This window comes from Pan troglodytes, chromosome 6, assembly GCF_028858775.2.
Source record: "Pan troglodytes isolate AG18354 chromosome 6, NHGRI_mPanTro3-v2.0_pri, whole genome shotgun sequence".
Lineage (NCBI taxonomy): Eukaryota > Metazoa > Chordata > Mammalia > Primates > Hominidae > Pan > Pan troglodytes.
In genome coordinates this window covers 37,343,947-37,357,145 of record NC_072404.2, presented here as the reverse complement: position 1 = coordinate 37,357,145, position 13,199 = coordinate 37,343,947, and the positions used below count along the sequence as shown (strand labels likewise).

The window sequence follows — 13,199 nt, the reverse complement described above, 5'->3', positions numbered from 1 at the left end:
GACGCTGTGCCCAGCGCGATTGTTAATTGTTAAATGAAATTTTGATAAATTTTTAAAGGGCTTAATTAAAAATATTTTCTTTCATTTTAAAGTAAGCATTATTAGATTTTAGTATTATAACTCCAATTAGTTTTTGTCTTTATTCCTTGCTTATTCTAGGTCCACCCTTTCACAATTAACCTTCCTTGGTTTTATTACTTGAGTTCAATTTTTCCATACACTATTTTTATTAGTATAGAGCAGTGTTCCCCAACCCCCGGCTTCAGTCCATGGCCTATTAGGCAGTGGGCCATACACCAGGAGGTGAGTGGTGAATGGGCAAATGGGCATTACCACCTAAGCTCTGCCTCCTGTCAGATCAGTGGTTGCATTAGATTCTCACAAGAGTACAAATTCTATTGTGAACTGTACATGCAAAGAATCTAGGTTGTGTACTCCTTATGATGATCTGAGGTGGATTAGTTTCATCATGAAACCACCCACCTGCCTTAGTCCATGGAAAAACTGCTTTTAATGAAACTGGTCCCTGGTGCCAAAAAGGTTGGGGAAGGCTGTTCCAGAGTACTTTATTTTGAATAACATCTTAATCAACTTGAATGGTAGTAAAAAGAGCTGATACATAAGGGATTTACATGTATTAGGCTAATCTTTTTAACAATCCCATGAGATAGATGCTGTTATTATGCTTATTTTTATTTTCTTTAGATGAGGACACAGAAGCATAGAGATTGAGTAATTTGTTAAAGTTACATAGTTGGCAGTTGCTAGATTGTGGGATTGGAATCCAGGCAAGCTGGCTCCAAAATTCGTGCTCCATCCATGGTCTCACTTACTTGAGGACATTGTCCTGGAAAGGTAGTGGATGATATACCTGGGGAGTCCTGTTATCTTTGAGAGTGACATTATACTGCCCTTATGCATAAAAAGAGTAGGGCTGGGTATAAAATTGTTGGTTCACATTTTCTTACCCTTCTAAATTATATGTGTATTTATTCCCATCTGCCATTTTATGTTGCTAATGAGATATTTGAAATTTTTTTCTCTTTGTAAGTTATCTGCATTTTTTTGGTCCAGAAATGTGTGAGTTAAATCTCATCCCACCATATCCTTCTACTTTATACATTTTACTGTCATATTTAGGTGTTTTTATTCCACTGAGGTGCCTGAATTTAGTAACTACCATTTTTGTTACAACAGTTATTTATTTATTAAATCAAAGTATAATATATACATTAAAAAATCAAATAGTGCCAAAATACTGTGTCATGGAAAGAAAATTCCCCAAAGACAACTGCTTTTAACCCTTTCCATATGGGATCCTAAGAGTGGCAATGTCACCCTGATGTTTCCAAGTCTAGGATTTGGCACCATTCATTGTTGGTTTTGCTAAAACTTGCTCATACTTTCAAGAACACCACTCCTGGTTACCCAGTTTGAGCATGCCATCTATTTTTCTCTTTGGAAGAAAGTCTCTACACTTTTCACCAGTTTTTCTTCACACTTCCCATCAACCACTTTTCAACAGCTACATTTTTATCTTCAAAATACTCGGTTTGCTAATATTTCTAATTTGCTATGTGACCAGAATTGTCTCCCTATTTGTCTCATTGTTGATTTTCAAAGCAGAAAGCCAATCAGGAGTGTTTACGTTGTTATGGCTGCATGTGTGTCTCACAGCCGGGCCAGTAGTTTCATCAGATGGCATTACCTTTTCCATATGTCCACTGTCATCAAATATTAGATACCATCAGGTTTAAGACTCTCATCATTTTATAATAAGAAAAAAACTCTCTACCAATTAAACTAAGACCTGTCATCAATTATAACATGTATCTTGATTGCAAGGATGACAAATTGGGAAAAATCATTCATCTTATAATTGATGAAATACTGGGGTCAACTCCTCTCTTGCTCACTAGAGTTCTTGACCTGGAGGCACAGCCCATTCCACAGTCAGTGTTGATGTTCTCATGCATGAGCCATGCGTCTCCCAGATGCAAGGGACTCCTTTTCTAGATGCATAGCACAGCATTCAAGAGTGTACACTCTGGAGCTAGACAGGCTGAATTTGAAACCTGGCACCACTTTGAACTGTATGAGAAACTGAGGCACCTTATTTAACCTCTCCGTGCTTGTTTCTTCATCTAATACACAGAAATAGTAATAGTGCCTACCTTAAAGGTTTATTTTAAGGATTAAATGAAGTAAAGCATGTGAAACACTTAGAACAGTACCTGTCACAGTGTGTCTGTATTTGTTAAATATAATGACACTACTCTGTGAGTGATCTCCTTGCAGGCTTCTTACTGCTTAGGAGTGAAATTTAGTGTCCTCAATCTTCCTCCGAAGAAGGAATGGGGATACCCAGCAGGGAAACAGTGTTCTCCAATGAAATCTCTTCATCCATTTTTTTCTTCTCTCTGCAACTTGTCCGCTCTTCATATTCATGATGGCTGAAAGGTTCAATGTTGTGGAACTGGTTCCTACAAATTCCTTAGAAAACTGCATATATATGCTTGCCACATATTGACTTTGTATCAGATATATATCTTTTTTAGAACCCCAGACAAAACTTAAGACATTAAGAGTCCAACTGCAACCACCTCTTACATCTATGTAGTATTTCTTGGATCCGTCTTCCTTGACATTTTGTTTATTATATTCATTTCTTTTTCTTTTCCCACTTAGTTCTTAAGTAATTTCTTACACATCTCCTAGTTTTCAGTCATTTTTATGCATGTACCAGTCTGTCTCTAATTCTATTGAATTTTAAGAATTATATTTTAATTTTAAAAATGTAGCTGGGCATGGTGGCATGCGCCTGTGATCCCAGATACTTGGTAGGCAGAGGCAGGAGGATCTCTTGACACTAGGAGTTCAAGGTTGCAGTGATTTAGGATTGCACCACTGCACTTCAACCTGGGCTACAGAGTGAGATCCCCACCTCAAAAAACAAACTATATATATATATACACACACACACACATATATATGTATATATATATGTGTGTGTGTGTGTATATATGTGTGCATATATATATACACACATATATGTATATAAATTTTTGTTAGCATTTTGCTATACCTCTCATTTTTTGTCTGCTTTACATCCTTATTTTTTCAGTCTACTTAAAGTTATATTGTACCACTTCATGTAAAATGTAGAAATCTTGTAGGTATCTTTGTTCATTTACCAACTCCCCCACCCCATATGCTATAAATTGTCAAGTATAACATCAACATATGGTATACAACACCACAATACCCTGCCCATCTTTGGTCTAAAGAACTTCCTTTAGCAATGTTTACAGTACATGGGTGCTGGTGATGAGTTATTTTTGTTTGTCTGAAATTTTATCTTTATTTTTGAAGGATATTTTTGCTGCATGTAGATTTCTGGCTCATAGTTACTATCTTCTCGTCTCTGTTGTTTTTAATGAGAAGTCTTCTGTCATTCAAATCTTTATTCCCCTGTATTCAATATGTCATTTTTGTGTGCCTGCTTTAAATATTTTCTTTTATCTTTGATTTCTATCAGTTTGATCCTGGTATTATTTAGGTAGTTTTCTTTGTAATTTCTTTGTAATTATCCTGCTTAGAGTTTGCTGGCTTCTTGAATCTGTAAATGTAAATCTTTGAGCAAAATTAGAAGATTTCCCACCATTATTTCTCCAAATAGTTTTTTCTCGCACAGTTTTCTCTGTCCTTTCCCTCTCAGACTGCAACTACATATATATTTGACCTTTGATACTGCCTCACAGGCTTCTGAAACTCAGATAAGTATTTTCTATAATTTTCAAATCTTTTTCCTGATGTTCGGATTGTTGGATAACGTCTATAGATATATTAAAATCCACCAAGTCTTTCTTTCATTGTTTCTGATGTAATGTTAAATGAATATTGAATTTCAGAAATTTTGTTTTTATTTACAGAATTTCCATTTTATTATTTATTATAATTCTTTTTTTTAGATTTTCTATCTTTTCATTCATTGTGAGCATATTTTCCTCTACATCCTTCAGCATAATTATAATAATCTCCCTATCTGCTGATTAGAACATCTGGGTTTTCTCATGGTTTGTCTTCATTAATTGCCATTTTTCTTGAATATGAGTTATATTTTCTTATTTCTTCATGTGTCTAGTATATTTTTATTGTTCCTGAATATTGTGAATGGTATATTGTTTAAGGAGGCAGGGAACTTGGCTGGAATCAAACCCCAAATGAAAATCTCAGTTCACTTATTTTAGTCTTAACAGATTCTTTAAGTCCTTTCCGTGTGTGTTTGGTTCAACAGTTAGCTAGAGATTTGAACAGATTTAATTCCTAGAATTTAGAGATTTTCCTCCTTCTCTTTTCAGCTATTATCATTTCCTCAAATTTTATATTCTGATTTTTTTTTTTTTAACTCATAAGACTTCTAATTTTTTTTCTTTTTGAGACAGAGTATCACTCTGTTGCCCAGGCTGGAGTGCAGTTACCACAATCCAGGCTCACCACAACCTCTGTCTCCCAGGTTCAATCAATTCTCCTGCCTCAGCCTCCTGAGTAGCTGGAATTACAGGCACCCACCACCATGCCCAGCTAATTTTTGTATTTTTAGTAGAGACAGAGTTTCACCGTGTTGGCCAGGCTGGTATCAAAATCCTGACCTCAAGTGACCCACTCACCTCAGCCTCCCAAAGTGCTGGGATTACAGGCATGAGCCACTGCACCTGGCCAAGATGGCTACTTTCTGTTAGAGTTTTAGGATGGTGTCAACTGGAGCCAACCCTCAAAATAAAAAGCTTTTATAAAACAGGACACTCACCCAGTGCCATTCCTTCCTTCTGTGTGTTGAAACCCCCTCCACTCTTTGTTCACTTTTGGTCACTCTTCAGTACCTTTATGTAGGAGTTTTAAAAATATTTTGTCCAGAGTTTATGATTATTCTCTGTGGGAGGGTTGGCTCATTAGGAGTTACTTAGCATCAGAAACAGAATCAAGCATTGTGTATTTTATCTGGAAGGAATCTACTCATTGGAGATGGTTCTCTTACATAGATGCCATGTCCTCATACAACTCACTGAGAATATTAATTCCTAAAGATTTGTCTAAGGTGTAAGGAAGGGATCCAGTTTCAGCTTTCTACATATGGCTAGCCAGTTTTCCCAGCACCATTTATTAAATAGGGAATCCTTTCCCCATTGCTTGTTTTTCTCAGGTTTGTCAAAGATCAGATAGTTGTAGATATGTGGTGTTATTTCTGAGGGCTCTGTTCTGTTCCATTGATCTATATCTCTCTTTTGGTACCAGTACCATGCTGTTTTGGTTACTGTAGCCTTGTAGTATAGTTTGAAGTCAGGTAGTGTGATGCCTCCAGCTTTGTTCTTTTGGCTTAGGATTGACTTGGCGATGCGGGCTCTTTTTTGGTTCCATATGAACTTTAAAGTAGTTTTTTCCAATTCTGTGAAGAAAGTCATTGGTAGCTTGATGGGGATGGCATTGAATCTGTAAATTACCTTGGGCAGTATGGCCATTTTCATGGTATTGATTCTTCCTACCCATGAGCATGGAATGTTCTTCCATTTGTTTGTATCCTCTTTTATTTCCTTGAGCAGTGGTTTGTAGTTCTCCTTGAAGAGGTCCTTCATATCCCTTGTAGGTTGGATTCCTAGGTATTGTATTCTCTTTGAAGCAATTGTGAATGGGAGTTCACTCATGATTTGGCTCTCTGTTTGTCTGTTATTGGTGTATAAGAATGCTTGTGATTTTTGTACATTGATTTTGTATCCTGAGACTTTGCTGAAGTTGCTTATGAGCTTAAGGAGATTTTGGGCTGAGACAATGGGGTTTTCTAGATATACAATCATGTCATCTGCAAACAGGGACAATTTGACTTCCTCTTTTCCTAATTGAATACCCTTTATTTCCTTCTCCTGCCTAATTGCCCTGGCCAGAACTTCCAACACTATGTTGAATAGGAGTGGTGAGAGAGGGCATCCCTGTCTTGTGCCAGTTTTCAAAGGGAATGCTTCCAGTTTTTGCCCATTCAATATGATATTACACCTTATACAAAAATCAATTCAAGATGGATTAAAGACTTAAACATTAGACCTAAAACGGTAAAAACCCTAGAAGAAAACCTAGGCATTACCATTCAGGACATAGGCATGGGCAAGGACTTCATGTCTAAAACACCAAAAGCAATGGCAACAAAAGACAAAATTGACAAATGGGATCTAATTAAACCAAAGAGCTTCTGCACAGCAAAAGAAACTACCATCAGAGTGAACAGGCAACCTACAAAATGGGAGAAAATTTTCGCAACCTACTCATCTGACAAAGGGCTAATATCCACAATCTACAATGAACTCCAACAAATTTACAAGAAAAAAACAAACAACCCCATCAAAAAGTGGGCGAAGGACATGAACAGACACTTCTCAAAAGAAGACATTCATGCAGCCAAAAAACACATGAAAAAATGCTCATCATCACTGGCCATCAGAGAAATGCAAATCAAAACCACAATGAGATACCATCTCATACCAGTTAGAATGGCAATCATTAAAAAGTCAGGAAACAACAGGTGCTGGAGAGGATGTGGAGAAATAGGAACACTTTTACACTGTTCGTGGGACTGTAAACTAGTTCAGCCATTGTGGAAGTCAGTGTGGCAACTCCTCAGGGATCTAGAACTGGAAATACCATTTCACCCAGCCATCCCATTACTGGGTATATACCCAAAGGACTATAAATCATGCTGCTATAAAGACACATGCACACATATGTTTATTGCGGCATTATTCACAATAGCAAAGACTTGGAACCAACCCAAATGTCCAACAATGATAGACTGGATTAAGAAAATGTGGCACATATACACCATGGAATACTGTGCAGCCATAAAAAATGATGAGTTCATGTCCTTTGTAGGGACATGGATGAAATTGGAAATCATCATTCTCAGTAAACTATCACAAGAACAAAAAACCAAACACCGCATGTTCTCACTCATAGGTGGGAACTGAACAATGAGATCACATGGACACAGGAAGGGGAATATCACACTCTGGGGACTGTTGTGGGGTGGTGGGAGGGAAGAGGGATAGCATCGGGAGATATACCTAATGCTAGATGACGAGTTAGTGGGTGCAGCGCACCAGCATGGCACATGTATACATATGTAACTAACCTGCACAATGTGCACATGTACCCTAAAATTTAAAAGTATAATAATAATAAAAAAAAGATTTGTCATGCTTCTTTTTAATCATTCTTTTTTAGTGGACATTTATTCTGAATAACTTCTGATTTTTGAACTGCTAAATCTTATAATTTTGCTTGGTTTGATGATTTTATAAGGTGACTGGGAAGGCATATCTTGTCCAAGTTGATAGCTAAGTGAGATTCTCTTGGAAATTTTTACCTTATCATGTTAGTATAGTTCTGCAGTAGACTCATCTTTTTAACCCCTAGATGGGCCTTTACCTAGAATTGTCTGCAACTTCACCCACAATGTATCCCACACAAAGTCCTAGTCTTAGAGAATATGAATGATAGACTTCTCCTCCTCTTCTTCCTTTTAAATAGCACTATTATATATTTCCTTTTTTTCCTTATATTCCCTTGCCATTTAAGTGACATTTTACTTTTGGGGGGCTCAGGGAGGATAGTATATTTGTGGCCTTGGGTCCCAATTTTCTACATGAAGTCAATTTGTTCAAATTCAATTAGGAAATGCTTAAACATAATTTTTCTGCTAGTATGCAGAGTATTGCCCATAAGCAGAGGTAATAGAGTCTTACTACTGGTTTTTAACGAATTTTAAAGGTATTTGAAGAGTTCATCATATACCTCCCTTTATGTGTTTAAAACAACAATTTACTACCTCCTGATTCTGTGGGCTGGCCAGCTTGGTGTGTTTTCTCTTGGATTCTCTCATGTAGTTGCATCAGATGGCACCTAGGCTAGAGTCATCTGAACGTTTGGGCCAGACATCAAAGATGGCTTATTTACCTGGAGCTCATGCAGCACTGTCCACCAGAAAGTCCACATGTGGCATCCTCATGTCACTTGGGCTTTGCACAACATAGGGGCTGGGTTCCCAGAGGGAATGTTCCAAGAGGAAATATCTCAAGAGTCGGGAAGCAGCTGAGTGAGTGGCACTGAAACTAGCACAACATCACTGCTGCTATAATATTTTGGTCAAAATAGTCCATGTGCTTTCATCTTTAAAATGAAGTAATTGTTTCGTACTTTGAGAAAAAAATGCATGTATACATATCTCAAAGTGATTACACACACAGTTATCATATACATATGAAAATTTCCTTTTCCCATTAATTGAACTAGTTTTACATATTTATTCTCAGTCTTATGTTTGTTTCAGTTAACAACACTATTTTTGAAAGTAACAAAGTCACATTTGCTGTACCATAAGTCAGATTTTACCCATTAGGCTCTCCTTCACCTACCTTACTTTGCTCTCTCAATTCGAGATGAAATGTAGATTAGTAACTTTTGTCTAACTTCCCAAATAATTTTTTGGAATGATTGGGGTGACTTACATGGTATTCATTGACCTCTTAATAGAATGTCAAGGAAGGCAATTCCTATTGGCAAGGGGACCTCCAGCTTCATTGAGAAGCATTCGATTAGATGGGAAACAGATGCTTATTTTTGTCTTATAAGCCTCAATGCAGGTTATGTGGTAATTACTTCGAAGAGCAGGATAAGAATTTATGTAATCAGCAGGACCCTATAATTACTAATGCATAATTTCTAAACAGCATTTAGCAAAATGAGGCCCATACATACACTTTGTAATGAAAAAGATGTGTTTGACACAGCACTAAATTAAATTAAAAATTTGCATATTTTCTTTCAGGAAATGCATGAGCTTCATCTGCTGTATTTTGCTGGACTAGTTCTGCCTACTTCTAACTCCCTTATAAGACCATGGAAACGCTGAATCACAGTGACAACTGAATGGGGGAATGAAAACCAGGAATAGAGAAGTGTTTCCTTCTCTGTTATTTAGGATGATAAAGCATCATTCTGAGAGAAGACTTGCAAAGCTACATCTAGGGAACCTCTGTCCACTGAGAGTTTAACATTAAGATTATACAAAATTTAGAATGCAAGGGCTAGCAGAGAACTTAAAATTATCTGCACTTATTTCTTCATTTCAGATGGAAAAACTGAGACCCAGTTAAATGAAAACAGCATGTGCACTATGAAGCAGTTGGTAGAAGGAGTGAAAAAGTACCCCCCTCCCCACAGTCAGGCTCAGTCCCATGAAATTCATTCCACTATGGTAGTCAGATCATATAGTTAGTGTCAGACAAGCCACACACACCATTAGCCCCAGGAATATTGAACGTTTCTGTGGTCTTTTAAAATTTACATGTATATTTGCATTGCCAGTAGGTTCTTTTGTTTTGTTTTGTTTTTTGAGATGGAGTTTTGCTCTTGTTGCCCGGGCTGGAGTGCAGTGGCATGATTTCAGCTCACTGCAACCTCCACCTCCTGGGTTCAAGCAATTCTCCTGCCTCAGCCTCCCAAATAGCTGGGATTACAGGTGCGCACCACTGCGCCAGCTAATTTTTTTGTATTTTTAGTAGAAATGGGGTTTTGCCAGGTTGGCCAGGCTGGTCTTGAACTCCTGACCTCAGGCGATCCCCACGTCTCAGCCTCCCACAGTGCTGAGATTACAGGCATGAGCCACCGCACCCGGCCTGCCAGTAGGCTTTTAATATCTCAGAAGAGGCATGAATTTAGAGTACCTTCTAGAGATAATTTAAGCTCTGTACATATTAAGAAATTTAAATACCAGTTATTTACATTCTGAAAGACCATTGATGAGATCAACACCTTGATGAATTCTTACCTACAGTTCCTGAAGTCATGTCAAGAGGATTACCAGTCTCTTCTTCAAAGCTTTGGACCTAAGATATCAAAATGCATCAATGTCATTAGAAATTTTGTCAAATAAATTCACTTATTTTAATCAACATATAATAAGACTGGCAACTGATAAGAGGGATAAACATGAGTTCCTGAACCCAAATAACTTGCAATCTGCTGGGAGGAGGTAGCAGGGACAAGGTACCCATGATGAAGATTCAAAGAATTAAAGAAGTTGAGGAAAGGGGAAGATCACATCTGGATGGGAGGATCAATGCTTCTTCTGGAAATGTGCATTTGAAAGAAATTTACATAATAATATTTCTATTCTAGATTTTTTTTTGCTTCCAAAGAACTTTAAGTATATTTGGAGAAAGTTAATTAGGGCTTGATAAATTTATGGAGAGTAATTCAGAAAATTTAATTGCTATATAGTGCTTAGACATTTTTTAAAATTTTAGTTTCCAAATTGCTAGAACAAAATTTATTTTTGAAAATTTTAAAGAAATTAATAAATACTTCTGTATTGATGAAAATAAAGTTATCATTAAACAAAATAATGCATATTACTTCTAAAATAGCAATACAGCTAATTATAGAAACTGATACATAGAAGAAGAAGGTAAAAAAACAGGGTTGGGCTTGATAACTCATGCCTATAATCTCAACACTTTGGGAGGCAAAGGTGGGAGGATCACTTGAAGCCAGGTGGTTAAAATCAGCCTGGGCAACATAGTGAGACCCCATCTCTACAAATAAAAAGAAGATAAGAAAACAGTTACTGTTACTCCAAAAACATTTTAGAGTACTTCTTTGCAAGTTTTCTTTTATATACATTTTTTCTGGATATTGTCACGTAGTCAAATTTTTTCTCTCAAAAATTTGAAGGCGGAATTTTTATTCCACATCATAAGATTTCTTTGAAAACATCATCTGTAATGACAGGACAGTAGGCTGTTCTCAGGAAGTACATTAGTTTACTTAACAATTCTCCCACTGTTGGAATGTTTTCTAAATTTTGCAATTAGAAATAATGCAATTATAGAAATAATTAGAGATGAATATTCTTGTTCATAAATCTGTTTCTACATGTCATATTACTTATTTGGAATTGATATTTGAGTACAGAAAGCTGAATCAAAGGACATAAACATTTTAAACATTGTGGTACACATGGCCAAAAATGACCTCTAACCCAGGAATAGACTAGGGACCATGAGAATATAGCTCAACTGTAATAAGAAGAAATATTTAATCTCTCTTTTTAATCCTTCACATCTTTTTTTTTCAAATCAGTTACTTTACACTTCTAATCTATTAGACATACTTCTTAGCATTATTTTCACTGGTGTTGGTAACTCAAGTCAGTGCACATCACATGCATTTTCAAGTGTAATAAAAAGTTTTTGCTATGACCATTATCATGGAGAAAAATCCACTTAGGGCAATGTGAAGCACATGTTTGTCTTTTGAAAAAAAAGGAAAAGCCCCATTAATTTAAAATGAAAGCCAGATGTATTCTTGGGCTATTCCACCTGAGCCACACTTATTAATTAATAAAAAATAAAATAAACAAATAGTTACAGCTTTTGAAACATTCCCCCACCTAATCAAGATGTTGACTGGGGTTGTTTAATAATATGGTTAATGTTCTCACATGTGACTTCTAGAGAATAGGATCCTTATATGCAAACAGGAGGGAAAGCTAAAAATCATTAATTATGGATATGAAGAAGCATCCTACCTTGAGTTTACAATTGCACAAATTTTACAAGTATCAAATTCACTTAATGTATTTGGGAATTTAAAAAGAGAGGGGCCGACTCAATTTTACTGAGTAAAATTAAGCAAAAATATGTTGATTTTTCCATTAAAAAATCTATGCACAATTTTGTTGAAATTATACTTTTGAGAAGTGAGACAAACATTGCCAAATGCAGCTTTTAGTACGACTTTAGGGAAAGCATCATTGGTTGATCTGGAGGCAAAATTTGGCCAATCATACTTGAAATTCTGATAGCTAGATATTTAAGTACATTGGCTCTTGTTTTAAATGCCATGAAAATCTGCCAATTTCACACATATTTTTCATTTCTTATAATTGGATTTTAAAATTTGACATTGAAAAATAAATATTAAATCTGGCATTGGCTTCTGTTTAAGATGCAATCTACCCAAGCTTCATTTACTCATCCACTGGTATTGAGTGAAACAAATATTTTTTCCCCAGTGAGAATGTAATATTTTATATGCACTTTTTATTAAAATGAAATTCGAGTAGTGTGTTTCTTTTTTATTATTTTTAGGACTATCTCTGCCTTACATACACATACAGTCTCTCACACACACAAATCCTAGAACATAATAACACCATAAACAAAGACGGCTATGAAGTTTGACAGAATGTTCTGTTTTTCTGTGAAAGTCACCCTTAGATTAAATTAATATTGTCAAATTCTTTGGATGTTCACTCAATTAACAAATATTTGCTAAGTACCTACTATGTGCCAAAGAAACATGTGAATTTGTTTTCTTTATTTTGGTGTCTGAGTGTGTTTCTACTCTCTCCCAAAATACATACTAATAGGTAGTATTTTCTTGAATAATTGTAATTTAAAAATTCTTGAAAGTATACCAATCAAGGACTAACATTCTTTTCTTATTTAGTTATATAAAATTTATCAAATTTGGTAAATTTGATGTTTGTCTATCCCTATACTCTGACATTTCGATGGCTTACTAGGAACGTTATTTTTCTCTAAATCAGTCTAGTTTGAAGCAGAAGAAACTTCAGGGACAATTAGAGTCTGACGAGGCTTGACAATGGGTTGGAGTTTGGTGAAACTTTTTGTTCGGATCCTAGCTAATAGCAGATTGATTTAACATTCTTTTTTTTTTTTTTTTTTTTTTTTTTGAGACAGAGTTTTGCTCTTGTTGTCTAGGCTAGAGAGCAGTGGTGCGATCTCGGCTCACTGCAACCTCCACCTCCCGGGTTCAAGTGATTTTCCTGCCTCAGCCTCCCGAGTAGCTGGGATTACAGGCACCCTCCACCACACCGAGCTAGTTTTTGTATTTTTGGTAGAGACAGGGTTTCACCATGTTGGCCAGGCTGGTCTCAAATTCCTGACCTCAGGTGATCCGCTGCCTCAGCCTCCCAAAGTGTTGGGATTACAGGTGTGAGCCACTGCACCCAGCAGGCTTGACATTCTTTATAGTAATTTAACTATTGGCTTGGTAATTAAGTAATCTTTGCAAGATTAAGTTTTTTAAAAATCCTTTTTTTAGCGCCTTCTCAGTTTATCCTCAAA

The 13,199-nt window shown here is 36.3% G+C and overlaps 1 protein-coding gene across 3 annotated transcripts in view; it reads right to left on the bottom strand.

The window, feature by feature from the left end:
* The window catches only part of ITPRID1 (ITPR interacting domain containing 1), a 129,691-nt gene that overhangs the window by 66,005 nt on the left and 50,487 nt on the right, over positions 1-13,199 (bottom strand). For all 3 annotated transcript variants that reach the window (XM_003950978.6, XM_009452867.5, XM_016957236.4), the window contains exon 9: positions 9,875-9,932. In XM_003950978.6, the coding sequence (XP_003951027.4) occupies positions 9,875-9,932 (58 nt within the window). The remainder of the gene's footprint in view (positions 1-9,874; positions 9,933-13,199) is intronic.